This window comes from Felis catus, chromosome C1 (genome assembly GCF_018350175.1).
Source record: "Felis catus isolate Fca126 chromosome C1, F.catus_Fca126_mat1.0, whole genome shotgun sequence".
NCBI lineage: Eukaryota > Metazoa > Chordata > Mammalia > Carnivora > Felidae > Felis > Felis catus.
The window spans coordinates 12621513-12634856 of NC_058375.1; the positions used below are offsets into that span (position 1 = coordinate 12621513).

Sequence of the window (13344 nt, forward strand, 5' to 3'; positions counted from 1 at the left end):
GCACACTCATTCCTGAGGGGCCTCCCCACTCCCCACCCCGGCCCTGCTCCCTGGGACAAAATGCACCTGTTCTGTTTCTAATCGCCAGGAACTTCCCTCCGGCTCCAATCTGTCTGCTCTGCGATTTCTTTTTCCTTTTCTTGAATTCAAACCCAAAGTCAGAGTTAGAGGCCTGCAACATAGTAAGTGCCTGACATCCCATAACTGTTTTTATTCTGTAAGTTTCAGGAGCGCAGCTTTATAGTTTGGCATTGTGCGCGCTACAAAGTCGCCTCACCCTCCGTCACCATACGGTTGACCTCTCACACATTTTGCCCGTCCCCGACCCCCCTTTCCCTCATCTGTTCTCAGCGTCTGTGAGTTTGGTTTTGTTTCATTTCATTTGTTTTGGTGTTGGTTTTTCAGATTCCACGTATGAGTGGAGTTCTGCAGGATGGCTGTCCCTGTCTGACTTATTTCACTTAACATAATACCTTCTAGGTCCATCCATGTTGTCGCAAATGGCATATTTCATTCTTTTGATGGCTGAGTAGCAAATAGTCCATTGTGTAAATACACCACATCTTCTTTATCCATTCATCTCCCGATGGACACTTAAGGCTGTTACCATGTTCTTGGCTATTGTAAGTACAACTTTAGTGAGCATAGTGAGCATAGTATCTTGTTGAATTAGTGTTTTTGTATTCTTTGGATAAATACCCAGAAATAGGTCATATGATATTTTTATTCTTAATTTTTCAAGGAAGCTCCATCCTGTTTTCTGCGGTGGTGACACCAGTGTGCATTCCCACCAACAGTGCACGAGGGCTCTTTTGTCTGAACATCCTCACCAACACTGTTGTTCCTTGTGTTTTTTGCTGGGGGCCATTCTGACGGGTGTGAGGTGAGGCCTCATTGTGGTTTTGATTTGCGTTTCCCTGATAATTGGTGACCTTGAGAATCTTCTCCATGTGTCTGTTGGCCATCTGTAAGTCTTCTTTGGAGACTTGTCTATTCAGGTCCTCTGCCATTTTTATTTTTATTTTTATTTTTATTTTTTTAATTTTTTTTTCAACGTTTATTTATTTTTGGGACAGAGAGAGACAGAGCATGAATGGGGGAGGGGCAGAGAGAGAGGGTGACACAGAATCAGAAACAGGCTCCAGGCTCCGAGCCATCAGCCCAGAGCCCGACGCGGGGCTCGAACTCACTGACCGCGAGATCGCGACCTGGCTGAAGTCGGACGCTTTAACCGACTGCGCCACCCAGGCGCCCCTCCTCTGCCATTTTTAAATTGGGTTGTTTGGGGCTTTTGTTGTTGAGTTGTATGGGTTCTATTTATGCAGGTTTACTTCTAGGCTCTCCGTTCTGTCCCATTGACCTGGGTCTGTTTTTGTACCGATGCAAAAACAATACTGTTTTGATTATTATAGCTTTGTAGTATAGTTTGAAATCAGAGAGTATGATACCTCCATGGACATTAAACACTTTTTGAAAGCTTATTTAGACAGAGAGGTGGTGGGGGAGGGACAGAGAGAGAGGGAGAGAGAATTCCAAGCAGGCTCCGTGCTGCCAATGCAGAGCCTGATGTGGGGTTTGAACCCACAAACCATGAGATCATGACCTGAGCTGAAACCAGGAGTCGGATGCTTAACTGACCGAGCCACCCAGGCACCCTGGAATGGACATTTTTATAATATTAATTCTTCCCATCCATGAGCATGGAGTATCTTTCCATTTATTCATGTCTTCTTCAGTTTATTTAATTAATGTCTTAGAGTTTTCAATGTACGAGTCTTTCCCCTCCTTGGCTAAATTTATCCCTAGGTATTTTATTCTTTTTGGTAACAATTGGAAATGGGGTTGTTGTCCTATCCTCTCTTTCTGATGAGCTGTGATTCGTGTACAGAAATGCCACAAATGTCTGTATATTGATTTTTTTATTCTTGCAACTTTACTAGATTCATTTATTAGGTGTAATGGATTTTGGGTGGAGTCTTTAAGGTTTTCTACATACAATATCGTGTCATCTGCAAACAGTGACAGTTTTACTTCTTCCTTTCTGATTTGGATGCCATTTATTTCTTTTCTTGCCTCATCACTGTGGCTAGGATTTCTAGTACTATGTCGAATAACAGTGGTGAGAGTGGACATCCTTCTCTTGTTCCTGCTCTTAGAGGAAAAGCTTTTAGCTTTTCTCCATTGAGGATGCTATCAGCTGTAGGACTGTCACATATAGGTTGAGGTACATTCCCTTGTACCCACCTTGTTTTGAGAGTTTTTCAACATCATAAATGGATGTTGCATTTTGCCAAATGCTTCTTCTGCATCTATTGAGATGATCACATGATTTTGATCTTTCATTTTGCTAATGCGCTGTATCACATGAATTGATTGGCAGATGTTGAACATCCTTGTATGCCTGGAGTAAATTCTACCTGGTCATGGTGTATGGCCCTTTTAATGTACTGTCGGATTCAGCTTGCTAATGTTTTGTTGAGGATTTTTGCATCTACGTTCATCAAGGGCATTGGCCTGTAATTTTCTTTCTTTGTGTGGTGTCCATGTCTGGTGGGGTGATGCTGACCTTGTAAAATATGTTTGGATGCTTTCTTCCCTTTAAGTGTTTGGAGGAATTTGGGAAAGGTAGGTATTAAATCTTCTTTGAATGTTGGTAGAACTCACCAGGGAAGCCTCCTGGTCCTGGACTTTTGTTTGTTGGGAGGTTTTTGATTGCTGTTAAAATCTCCTTTCTAGTGGGACACCTGGGTGGCTCAGTTGGTGAGGCAACCAACTTCGGCTCAGATGGTGATCTCGCGGTTCATGGGTTCGAGCCCCGCGTCGGGCTCTGTGCTGACAGCTCAGAGCCTGGAGTCTGCTCCCCACCTCTCTCTGCCCCTCTCCTGCTCATGCTCTGTGTCTCTCTTTCTCAAAAATAAATAAACATTAAAAAAATTGAAAAAAAACCATAGGGGTACATGTGCCCCTATGCATCAGCACTCCTGTATCCCTTGGGTAAATTCCTAGCAGTGCTATTGCTCGCTCATAGGGTAGTTCCATTTTTAATTTTTTGAGGAACCTCCACACTGTTTTCCAGAGTGGCTGCACCAGTGTGCATTCCCACCAACCGTGCAAGAGGGTTCCCCTTTCTCCACATCCTCGCCAGCATCTGTAGTTTCCTGATTTGTTCATTTTAGCCACTCTGACTGGTGTGAGGTGGTATCTCAGTGTGGCTCTGGTTTATATTTCCCTGATGATGAGCGACGTTGAGCATCGTTTCATGTGTCTGTTGGCCATCTGGGTGTCTTCTTTGGAAAAGTGTTCTAGGTATTCTTTAAAATTTCCTCTTTGATTTCTTTTTTGACCTGTTGATCGTTCAGTAGCATAGTTTTTTAGTCTTCCTAACTTGTGGTTTTTCTCATTTTCTTCTTATAATTAATTTGTGGTTTCATACCACTGTGGCTAGAAAAGATGCTTGATAAAATGTCAATTTTCTTGAATCTACTGAGACTTCTTTTGTGCCCAGCATGTGATCTACCCTGGAAAATGTTCCCTGTGCCCTTGCGAAGAAGAATGTGTATTCTGCTGCTTTGGGGCGAAAAGTTCTCTATATACCTGTTAAGTCCATCTGGTCTAATGTGTCATTTAAGGCCGATGTTTCCTTATTGATTTTTTTGTTTGGTTTGGATGATCTGTCCACTGAGGAAAGTGGGGTAGTAAAGTCTCCGACTGTTATTGGGTTGCTGTCAGTTTCTCCGTTTAGGTCCGTTAAGATTTGCTTTCTATATTTTGGTGCTCCATGTCAGATGCATATATGTTAATAAAAATTACATCTCCCTCGGGATTGACCTCTTTATCATTTGTGTAGTGCCCCTCTTTGTCGTCTATTACGGGCTTGGTTTGCAACTCTACTTTGTGTAAGTATCGCTACCCCAGCTTTCTTTTCATTCCCCTGTGCACAGAATATCTGTTTCCATCCTTTCGCCCTCAGTCTGTGTGTGTCCTTACTTCAAAGTGAGTCCTTCATAGGAGTGTAGAGATGGGTCTTGCTATGTATCCATCCAGCCACTCTCTGGCTTTTGATTGGAGCTTTCAGTCCATTTACATTTGAAGTAATTATTGATAAGTGTATACTTATTGTGTTCTGGCTGTTTTTGTCGTTCCCGTTCTGTCCCTTTCTTCTTTTGCTCTCTTCCCTTGTGGTTTGATGGTTTTCTCCTGTTATGTGTAGGTTCCTTTCTCCTTTTCTTTTGGGTATTTACTATAAGTTTTTCCTTGTGCTTACCTTGAGGTTCATGTAAAATCTCCTATGGCAATAGCAGTCTGTTTTAAGTTGATAACAGTGTAATTTTAAACAGATTCTAAAGCTTTACCTTTTTACTCCCCACCCTTGATGTTTTATGTTTGATGACACATTTTATATTTTTTTGTTTTATGCTTTTCCCTCAATGAATTATTGTGATTTTAGTTCATTTTAGTACTTCCATCTTTCCATCTTTAAAAAAATTTTTTTTCAAACACTTACTTATTTTTGAGAGACAGAGACAGAGCGTGAGCAAGGGAGGGGCTGAGAGAGGGAGACACAGAATCGGAAGCAGGCTCCAGGCTCCGAGCTGTCAGCCCAGAGCCCCAAGCGGGGCTCGAACTCACGGACCACGAGATCGTGACCTGAGCCGAAGTTGGACACTTAACCAACTGAGCCACTCAGGCGGCCCTACATTTTTTCATCTTTATGCTTGCTGTAGAAGTGATTGGCTCATTACCTTTGCTGTACATTTACCTAGTCCAGTGAGATTTTTACTTTTGTATGTTTTCTTATTATCGATTAGTGCCATTTCTTTTAAGCTTAAAGGAGTCCCTTTAGCAGTATTTGTAGAACTGGTTTGGTAGTGAAGAACTCCTTTAGCATTTGCTTATCTGAAAAGCTCTTAATGTCTCCTTCAATTCTGAATGGTAACCTTGTTGGGTTAGAGAATTCTTGGTTGGGAGATTCTTCCTTTCAGCACTTTAAATGTGTCAAGCCACTCGTTTCTGACCTGGAAAGTTTCTGTTGAGAAATCTGCTGATAGCCTTGTGGGGTTTTCCTTGTACTTGACAAGTTTTTCAACTTTGCTGCTTTCAGGACTCTTCCTTTAACTTTTACCATCTTAATTACAGTGTATCTTGGTGTGGTTCTCTTCGAGTTCATGTGGTTTAGAACTCTCCGGGTTTCTTGGAGCCAGATGTCTGATTCCCTCCCCAGGTTAGGGGAGTTTTCAGTCATTATTTCTTTTTTTCTGGCTCTTTCCCTCTCCCTTCGCCTTCTGGGATCCCCATAATGTGAATGTCATTCCGCTTGATGTTGTCCCAAAGGTCGCTTCAGGTGTCTTCACTTCACTTAATTCTTTTTTCCTTTGGCTGCTCTGCCTGGGTGTTTTTCATTGCTTTATTTTCCAGCTTGCTGATTTGTTGTATTTCATCCAGTCTGCTGTTGGACCGCTCTCGTGTATTTTTCAGTTCAGTTATAATTTCCGTTTGGTATCTTCTTTTATTTTTCTCTCTCTGTGTTGAAGTTCTCCCTGTATTCATCCATCCTTCTCCTGAATGTAGGGAGCATCTTTATGACCATCACTTTGAACTCTTTATCAAGAAGATTGCTTATCTCTGTTTCATTTAGTTCTTTCTTTAAGGTCTTGTCTTTTTTTTTTTTTTAATTTGGAACATATTCCTCTGTCTCTTCATTTTGCCTTACTCTGTGTTTTTCTGTATGTATTTAGGTAAATCACTGACCTCTCCCAGTCTCAAATGAATGGCCTTATGTAGGGGAGGATGTATAGGACCCAGAAGTGGAAACTTCTTGGTCTCCAGAGCCAGGTGCTCAAGGACTGTCTCCTCTGTGGGCTGTGTGTGCCCTCCTGTTGTGGTGGGACTGTGGCTGTGACACATTGGTAGGTGGGGCTGGCTCCTGGCCTGGCTGTGGGCATGTCCATGTCTACTGGGGCACATTGGTGGACAAGGTTCTCAGTGGAGTACACCCACTGGCACTAGTAGGTTACAGGGAGAATTCCAAAATGGCGCCCACCAGTACCATTCTTAGTGAGATAGACTGAGATGGACAAAAGGGCTCCTACCAGCGTCTCAGTGCATGGGCAGAGCCCCTGCTGTTTTCTGCCACTCTGGTAGACCCTCTAAGGTTTGTAGTAAACGGATCTTCTTTATCAGTGGCGTATGCTTTTTTCAAATTGGCGTTTTCAACTGGTTTCCAGGTTGAGTGAGTGTGTGCAAGCCCCTTAAGAGCAAGTTTCCTGTTCCTTCCAGTTTTCTAGAGTCTCTGAATATAATCCCCATTGATTTTCAAAGCCTGGTGTTTTGGGGGCTCATCTCTCCTGTGCAGGGTCCAAGGGTTGGGGTGCCTGATGTAGAGCTTGAATTCCTCATTCCTCAGGGAAGTTCTCTACCTTTGATATCCCTCTTGATTGTGACTCACCACGGCTGGGTTTTTTCCTCTGGTGTGTCGGTGTCTCTGCCTCTCATCTGGTCTCGACACCATCCTTTTATATTTTCTTGTGGAGGCTCAGTTCATTCAGTTTCCAGGTTCCTTTCAGAGGGAATTATTCCACAAGTATGTGTAGATAATTGTGTCCGTGGGAGGAGGTGAGGTCAGGATCTTGCTGCTTCACCATTTTGAACCCCGCTCCCTGCTGTTTCTCATCAATTTTGGGACATTATGTGTTGCATCCCCACAGATGCAAAGATTCGGATGCAGAGATGTAAAGGATTAGGATTTGACTCACACGACCCACCTCCCTTCCCCGATAGTTCCGTTTGTTGCCTTTGTAACTCTAGATAATATTCATAAGGTGCCACTTCCTCTTGTGTCACCTTTTGGCCCTGACTTTCCCTTGTGTCACAGGGGCATGCTAGAGCTTGGTCTGTTATCCCTTTCCTAGTTCCTTGTTCATTGATGTCATGTGGGTAGCTTGAGATGGCCCATGTTGGAAATATTTACACCATTGGAATCGGCAGACAGGGCAAACCAGGATTCTCCACCAGTAGTTAAACACTTTCCAGCACACTACTCACTGCTAGGCTTCTGAGGGTCCCTTCTAGCCCTGAGTCTGGTTCAGGCAGAGGCTGGGTTAGTTAGCTTGGCCTCCCGAGGCTCAGCTGGCAGGCCCAGCCCAGCACCAACACCCTTCTCTCTGTGCCGCAGCAAAGCTTCGAGGCGCATCAGGACGAGGCCGTGAGTGTGACGCACATGGTGAAGGCGGGTAGCGGCGTCTGGATGGCCTTCTCCTCTGGTTCCTCCATCCGCCTCTTCCACACTGAGACACTGGAACATCTGCAGGAGATCAACATCGCCACCAGGACCACCTTCCTCCTGCCGGGTGAGGCTGCTGTTGGGCATCGCGCCCTGCTGTCCTGGGCCTGTGCGGGGAAGATGCTGATATCCGTGCAGCATCTTCCATGGCCAGGCGGAGGTGCCTCCTGGTCAGCCCATGTTGTTAACCCTCATAGGAGTGTTTGGCTGGCATCAAAAACTGGGCCTTCAAGAGGGGAGACAGCAGGGTCGGGATTCGAACTCAGGGCATCGTTCCAAAACCTCTCTTGCTGTCGTCGCTCTTCCCTCTCACCCCTCGTGGGAAATGAGGCTCCAAATTCAGCAGACTTCCAGATCAGGAAGCTGCTAAAAAGCCATACTGGGTGGGAACCCAGGCCTGTCTACACCTGCCGTCCCTCAGGTTGACCAGACACCCAGTTCTGCCTCCCATCACGTTCGGAACATGAGGCGAGGGGCAAGAGAGAAGGCCTACAGGGGTCTATTTCTTTAGAGGTTTTTCTAAGAAAGGCAGCTGCCTCTCTTAGTTTGCTGGTTGGGCTTTGGGGGCAGGGGGAGGGCGAAGGGCTTGGACGTCATCCCCTTGGGGCCCTGCTTCCTCCTGCAGAGCTACTGGTGATGCTCAGTGGAGAGGAGTAAGGTTGGAGCTCACCTAATACCCTGCTCCTCCCGCATCTGCCTCTGTGGAAGCGGCTCCAGGCAGCACCCTTACCGTCTGCTGTCCAAGGTGCTGCCCAGACCCTGCAGGCTGTGCCGGAGGGAACCAGGGCAGACACCTGCTCAGGGCCCGTTCCTACCCCCGGGCTGGCTTTAGAGCTTGGCCCAGCCCCCAGGAGACAAATAGACTGGTCTGGGAGGATGTAGAGGCTCCATCCTGTCCAAACTGGGCTAGGTTTGGCAGCTGGGAGAGCCGAGGGGCCCTGGGGCCAGGGACACGGGCCCGGCATGGCAGGTGGGGAGCTAATTGTTACAAGGACTCAGCAGATGGGCCGTATGGAGGCCAGAAGTGGCTGTGTGCTGAGCTGAGGGACTGATCTCCCCGTCCTGTGAGGCTGGGCCAAGGACAAGCACGTTAGCCAAAACCTAAGGGGCCGCGTGGGGGCCTCTGTTTTACCACAGAGGCCTGGTCCCTGACTCCAGCCAGGGGACCCAGAGATCACCCCCAGAGATCCTGCTTCCTCCCGGCCAGGCACAACAATGGTCCCTGAGTCTGGCCTGGTGGCGACAGGGGGTGGTGGTTGCTTGCTGCACGTTCAGCAGTGGCAGTAGCCTGCCACAAACCCTGCGGTGAGCTGGGTTCCAAGTGTTTTACGTACAGGGTCGCGTTTCACCGTAACCCCATGAAGTGGCTTGTCCGTGGTCATGCGGCAGGCCAGAGGCAGGGCCGGGAGTCTGTGGGAGAGTCCCACGGTGTATAACGGGGAAGACATGGTTTCAGAGGTGGCCAGAGCCCTGGCTCGGCCACTGTGGGGCTTGGGCAGGTCTCTCTGCCTGCTGGTCTGTGGTCCGTCTATGGGAGTAGACAGAGGGCTTCCTGGCTCCGGATAAATGCCTTCAGGCATGGGAAGACACCTTGCACGGGCTTGGAACATGGTAGGTGTGTGAGGAGAATAAATAGGGCCATAATACACTTCCCAGGTTGTGCTGTGTGGGCTCTGTGGGACCTGGGTTATGGCTCTTTGCCTGTTCTTCCCTCCTTCCCTCCCTCCTTCATCCCTGATTTCCTTCCTTCCTTCCTTCCTTCCTTCCTTCCTTCCTTCCTTCCTTCCTCCCTTTCTTCCTCCCTTTCCTTCCTCCCTCCCCTTCCTTCCCTCCTTCTTCAGTTTCATTGCATTTCACAGTATTTAGCCATTATACAAGGTAAATCTATTTTACCTATGATAGAAATTTCTCTCTATCACAAAAATATTTCCACGTTTATGCTGATAGCTAAATTACTTCAAGTTAGTGGAACAACAAAATAAGTGGGCCTTTTAAATCTCCTCAGCTTCATCTGGGGGCAGAGGAGGGGAGAGAAAGAATCAGCCTGTCAGGCCGTCCGAGGCGGGACTGGCGGGCAGACCCGGATGCAGGTGGACAGCCGCAGCCCCCTCGGGCACAACTGTGACTTTACCACGTGAGCTCAAAATGCATCTGCACACCCACTGGCTTACTTGTTCTCCGCAGTTACCCTTTGAAGAAGGAAGGGCGTTCGCTATCTTATGATTATGTCAGGGCCAGGTAAATGGAGGCCCCGGAGCCTAAATGACCTCCTGGAAGGTCACACGCCCAGGAGGCCGGAGCCAGGCCCCTAATTGCAGCGTCTCCGAGACTTACTGGGCAGCGTCCCCATTCCCAGGCCTCAGTTGCCCCATCTGTACACGGAGGGGCCGAGATCTGAGTCGGAGCCTGGCCGTGGGGCCCAGGGCAGACCAGAGCTGGAGTCAGGCTGGCTCTGCTGCCGCCCAGCCCCGTGACCCGGGGCGGGTGGGGAACCCCTGGGATCCCCGGTCCCTGCCTCCCAGGGAGGTTGGGCCTTGCCTGAGGCGGTGCAGGGACAGCACCCCATAGTCTCTGGCTGGAGTGAGTCCTGGTCCACGGCAGTGTCATTCTTTGGCATCATCTTCGTTCTCATCTTCGTGGCCATCCCTGCCCCTCGCCGTACCCGCCCTGTGGGCTGCACATCTCCCAGGGTGCCTCCCTGCTCGGTCCCCACTCTCCACCCCATGTCCTTCCGGCTGCACCTGCTACATCCAGCAGACAGAAGCCACCTCCCTGGGGCTGGGCCCTGGGACATGTGGGCGGGGGGGGGGGGAGGCTTAGTTTCCCCAGGGGTTAGTGCCCTGGGCCTCCTCTGCCAGGCCTGACCGTTCCTAGTCAGTGACACCGTGGAGCCTGGGGCTGGGGCCAGGACCCCCCCAAACCCCAGAAGAGCCGGGCCGGAGCTGCCCCAGGGAGAGGGCGGCTTCAGACCCGTTTCACACTGTGCCCCTGGCGGAAGAACAACAGAGCAGGATTCGTAAATTCTTTATTAGAAATATTTTTAAAAGGCTTTTAAGTATTTTTTTTCTTCCCCCACACCACCAAATGAAATAATTGCATAATTAGTAATAAATTTGTTCCTCCTCTAAGTGTGGACTTTTTTAAGGGCGTGTTAAAAATTTATCACACTTCCTTCCCCCGACCCCTTTCTTCCTCTCGTGTACCCGGCTGGTATTAATGCATTTTTTGAACCTAAACTCCCCCCCCCTCCTCCTAACTAGACAGGTCATTAATAAAATGTTCTCCAAGAGCCTGAGCCTTTTAAAGTTGTATATCTCCAGATAGATGGCTTGGGTGAGTCGAACACTGCTGCATTAAGTCTCTGTGATAAAATATTTATCCACCATTAGAATTTTCTTTTTTTTTCCTTTCGGACTGTTTGTGAAGTGTCTTGATCTTTTCCTCGAGGCAGACGGGGAGGAGGAAGGGCCCTAGAATGAGGTCTGCAGATGAAGTCATTTCTGAATGCTGGTGGCACTTCTTTGGGTTTCCTGCTGCCCTCCTCTCGTCTGCTGGGTCTCAGCTGTCCAGTGGGGGCCGGGAGGATGCGGGGGCATCGGGGAGCCGTCTCTTGCTGGGCTCACGGCCCCAGGGTTCCCTGGAACAGGAGGTGAGGCAGCGAGATGAAAAATTTGCCACTGCTCGCTCTCTGGGCTTAATTATTTTTGTGGGTTTATGGCTCTGATGGAGCTGATCTTGAGCTACGAGTCTAGGTCCTTTTAATAATCACAGACGTTATCCTAATGGCCTCCTTTTATTGATTGTACACTCTGGGCGAAGAGCTGCGCCCAACTGTGTGTGTGTATTATACAGACACACGTGTATTTCCAATAATCATAAAACTGAGCGAGGCAGGTTTATAATACTCACGGATAGAGAAGGGAAAGAAGATGACTTGTCAGTTCGCATGCCCCGCGCGTGACGCCCGCACCCGTGTCCTTTTTCACTATTCTGCTCTCGCTCGTTCATTTGTTCATGAGCCGAGGGCGCTTGAGCCGTGAGCTGGGGAATCAACTCAACTCTGAGTGTGCAGATGAGCTGCTGCCCTCACGAGGCTTCCATCTGCGAAAGCAAGCGGCGAGAGAGAGAGAGAGAGAGAGCGAGCGAGATGGGGCGATGGAGACCCTGACCAGGGCCGAGCGGGGGCCAGGTGGTGAGGAGGGGCTGGGAGCACCCGCCGCCGGCCGGGAGCCCGTCCTCCTGGTGGGCGTCTGCGCGTTTTGAGCTGACGCGGCCGTGGGGAGGAGCCCCAGCTTTGCACGCACCCAGACCCGCTCGTGAAACGGCCCTTGTTGTCCGGAGACGGGCCTGGCTCTTCTTCCCGAGGTGCGCGTTCCCGCGTTGAATCAGCACCGCGAGTGGGACTCCGTTCGCGTCGCGTGGCCAGGCCCACCACGTGCGTCCGCGTATCCGGGAGGCAGCGTGGCCTTCCACCCCAGGCCCGCCCTCCCATCGGAGTCCCAGGCACTGCCAGGCGCCCGGCTGCTCGAGACCAAACACCTCGGAGTTGCCCTCGACGCCTGTCCGCTCTCCCAACCCGCGCTAGTCTGCCATTCGACTTCGGACCGGATCTCGAACGAGCTGGCTTCTTGTCGTCCTCCAGGCCACCACGGCGTCTCGCCACCGCATCTCTGCCTGGCTGGCCTGCTTGCTCCCTCCCTGCCCTCCACCACACTGAGGCCAAAGCGCTCGCTCCTCCAAACCAGGCCACCCACGCCTCTGCTCAGACCTTCCAGTAGCTTCTAGAATGTAGCTCCAGAACGAACAGTCACCGCTCTTACCCTGGCCTACCCGCTCTCTGCTTGTCTTGAGCTCCACCCCCGTCCCGATCCCCGAGCTGCGCTGGCTGTAGTCTGCTCCTGCCACCCTCTTATTCTTGCCACAGGGCCTTTGCATGTGCTGTGCCCCAGGCCTTAGCTCAGGGCTCGGGGTGGCTGCCTCCTCCTTGTCCTTCGAAACTCACGTCCCCACGCCTGCTTCCCTATCCTTCCAGAATGTGGGGGTAAGTCAGGAAGCTCAGGAACCTTCCTGCCCACTCTCTCCCTGCCCCATGCTCCCATCTGAATCCTCTGCCTGGTATTTATGTTCCTGGTTCATGTCTTCACTTCCTCTTTCCGCTCTCTAGACTGTGCTAATACGGTAGCCGCTATGACGATGAAAACCGGATGAAATGAAAAATTCAGTGCCTTAATCCCACCAGCTACATAGCCCGTGTCCACGAGCCACCTGTGGCTAGTGGCTGCCGCATCGAACAGCGTGATCCATAACATTTGCATCATCACAGAAAGTCCTAGAGTGTTTGCTCCTCAAGAGCCAAACTTCGCGTGTGTGGCTCCCACTGTGCCTCCGGCACTGAGTGCAGAGTCCTGTGCGTAGTAGGCGCTTGGGGTGTCCTGGAGTGCCGAGTGAGTGGGTCAGTGATGGTAGAGTCCATTGTGTTAGACGGTGCCGCGTGAACCCCGACATGGTAACCCTGGGGAGCCACCCCGTTCAGCTCGGAGGCTGTTTGCCGTGCACAGGAAGCTCGTACCCTTACCCGCGTGGAACCGCAGTGATGTGCTCACGAGCGGAGAGGCAACAGAGGCAGAGTGTAACCAGCAGACCTGAGCCCTGCCCCTGCCCCGCACTCACCAGCTGGGTGACCTCATTGGGCCTTCCTGTCCTCATCTGGAAAACGGGCCTGACATCCGTGTCTCACACGTGTCCCAGGCCGCTGCAAGGCTTACGTCCAACCAGACCGGGTTTCTGTGTGCTTTAGAAACTCTGGAGTGCGGTCCCTGGACCAGCACGCATCAGTGGCACCCGGGTACTTGCCAGAAATGCAGTTGGGGGCCTCCTGGCCCTGCTGTTGGTGCTGAGACACGCCCAGGCCGCGAACCGGCGCTCCGAGCGTCATTTCACACGCCGCGTGGCATTGCTGTCGCCATGGCACGTGGCATGAGTTCGAATTTCCTTTTAGGGAAGAGCTGGCCCCTCTCAGGGGGGCGGGAGGAATCAGGCAAGAAGCAAGACGGGGCCCTTTGGGA

The 13344-nt window shown here is 50.2% G+C and overlaps 1 protein-coding gene and 1 long non-coding RNA gene across 13 annotated transcripts in view; one reads left to right on the top strand and one right to left on the bottom strand.

The window, feature by feature from the left end:
• ARHGEF10L (Rho guanine nucleotide exchange factor 10 like) overlaps positions 1–13344 on the top strand; it is a 155543-nt gene that overhangs the window by 138806 nt on the left and 3393 nt on the right. For 11 of the 12 annotated variants that reach the window (XM_045035163.1, XM_045035162.1, XM_045035164.1 and 8 more), the window contains one exon: positions 7172–7346. In XM_045035163.1, coding sequence (XP_044891098.1) covers positions 7172–7346 — 175 coding nt within the window. Of the gene's footprint in view, positions 1–7171; positions 7347–9284; positions 10569–13344 lie in introns of those variants that run through there. The other variant, XM_045035169.1, reaches the window with a different exon arrangement.
• LOC123379488 lies at positions 10291–13177 on the bottom strand. Its single transcript, XR_006583954.1, has 2 exons — positions 11189–13177; positions 10291–10916 (listed from the first exon to the last, which is right to left on the bottom strand). It is a non-coding gene; the product is annotated as an uncharacterized LOC123379488 (long non-coding RNA).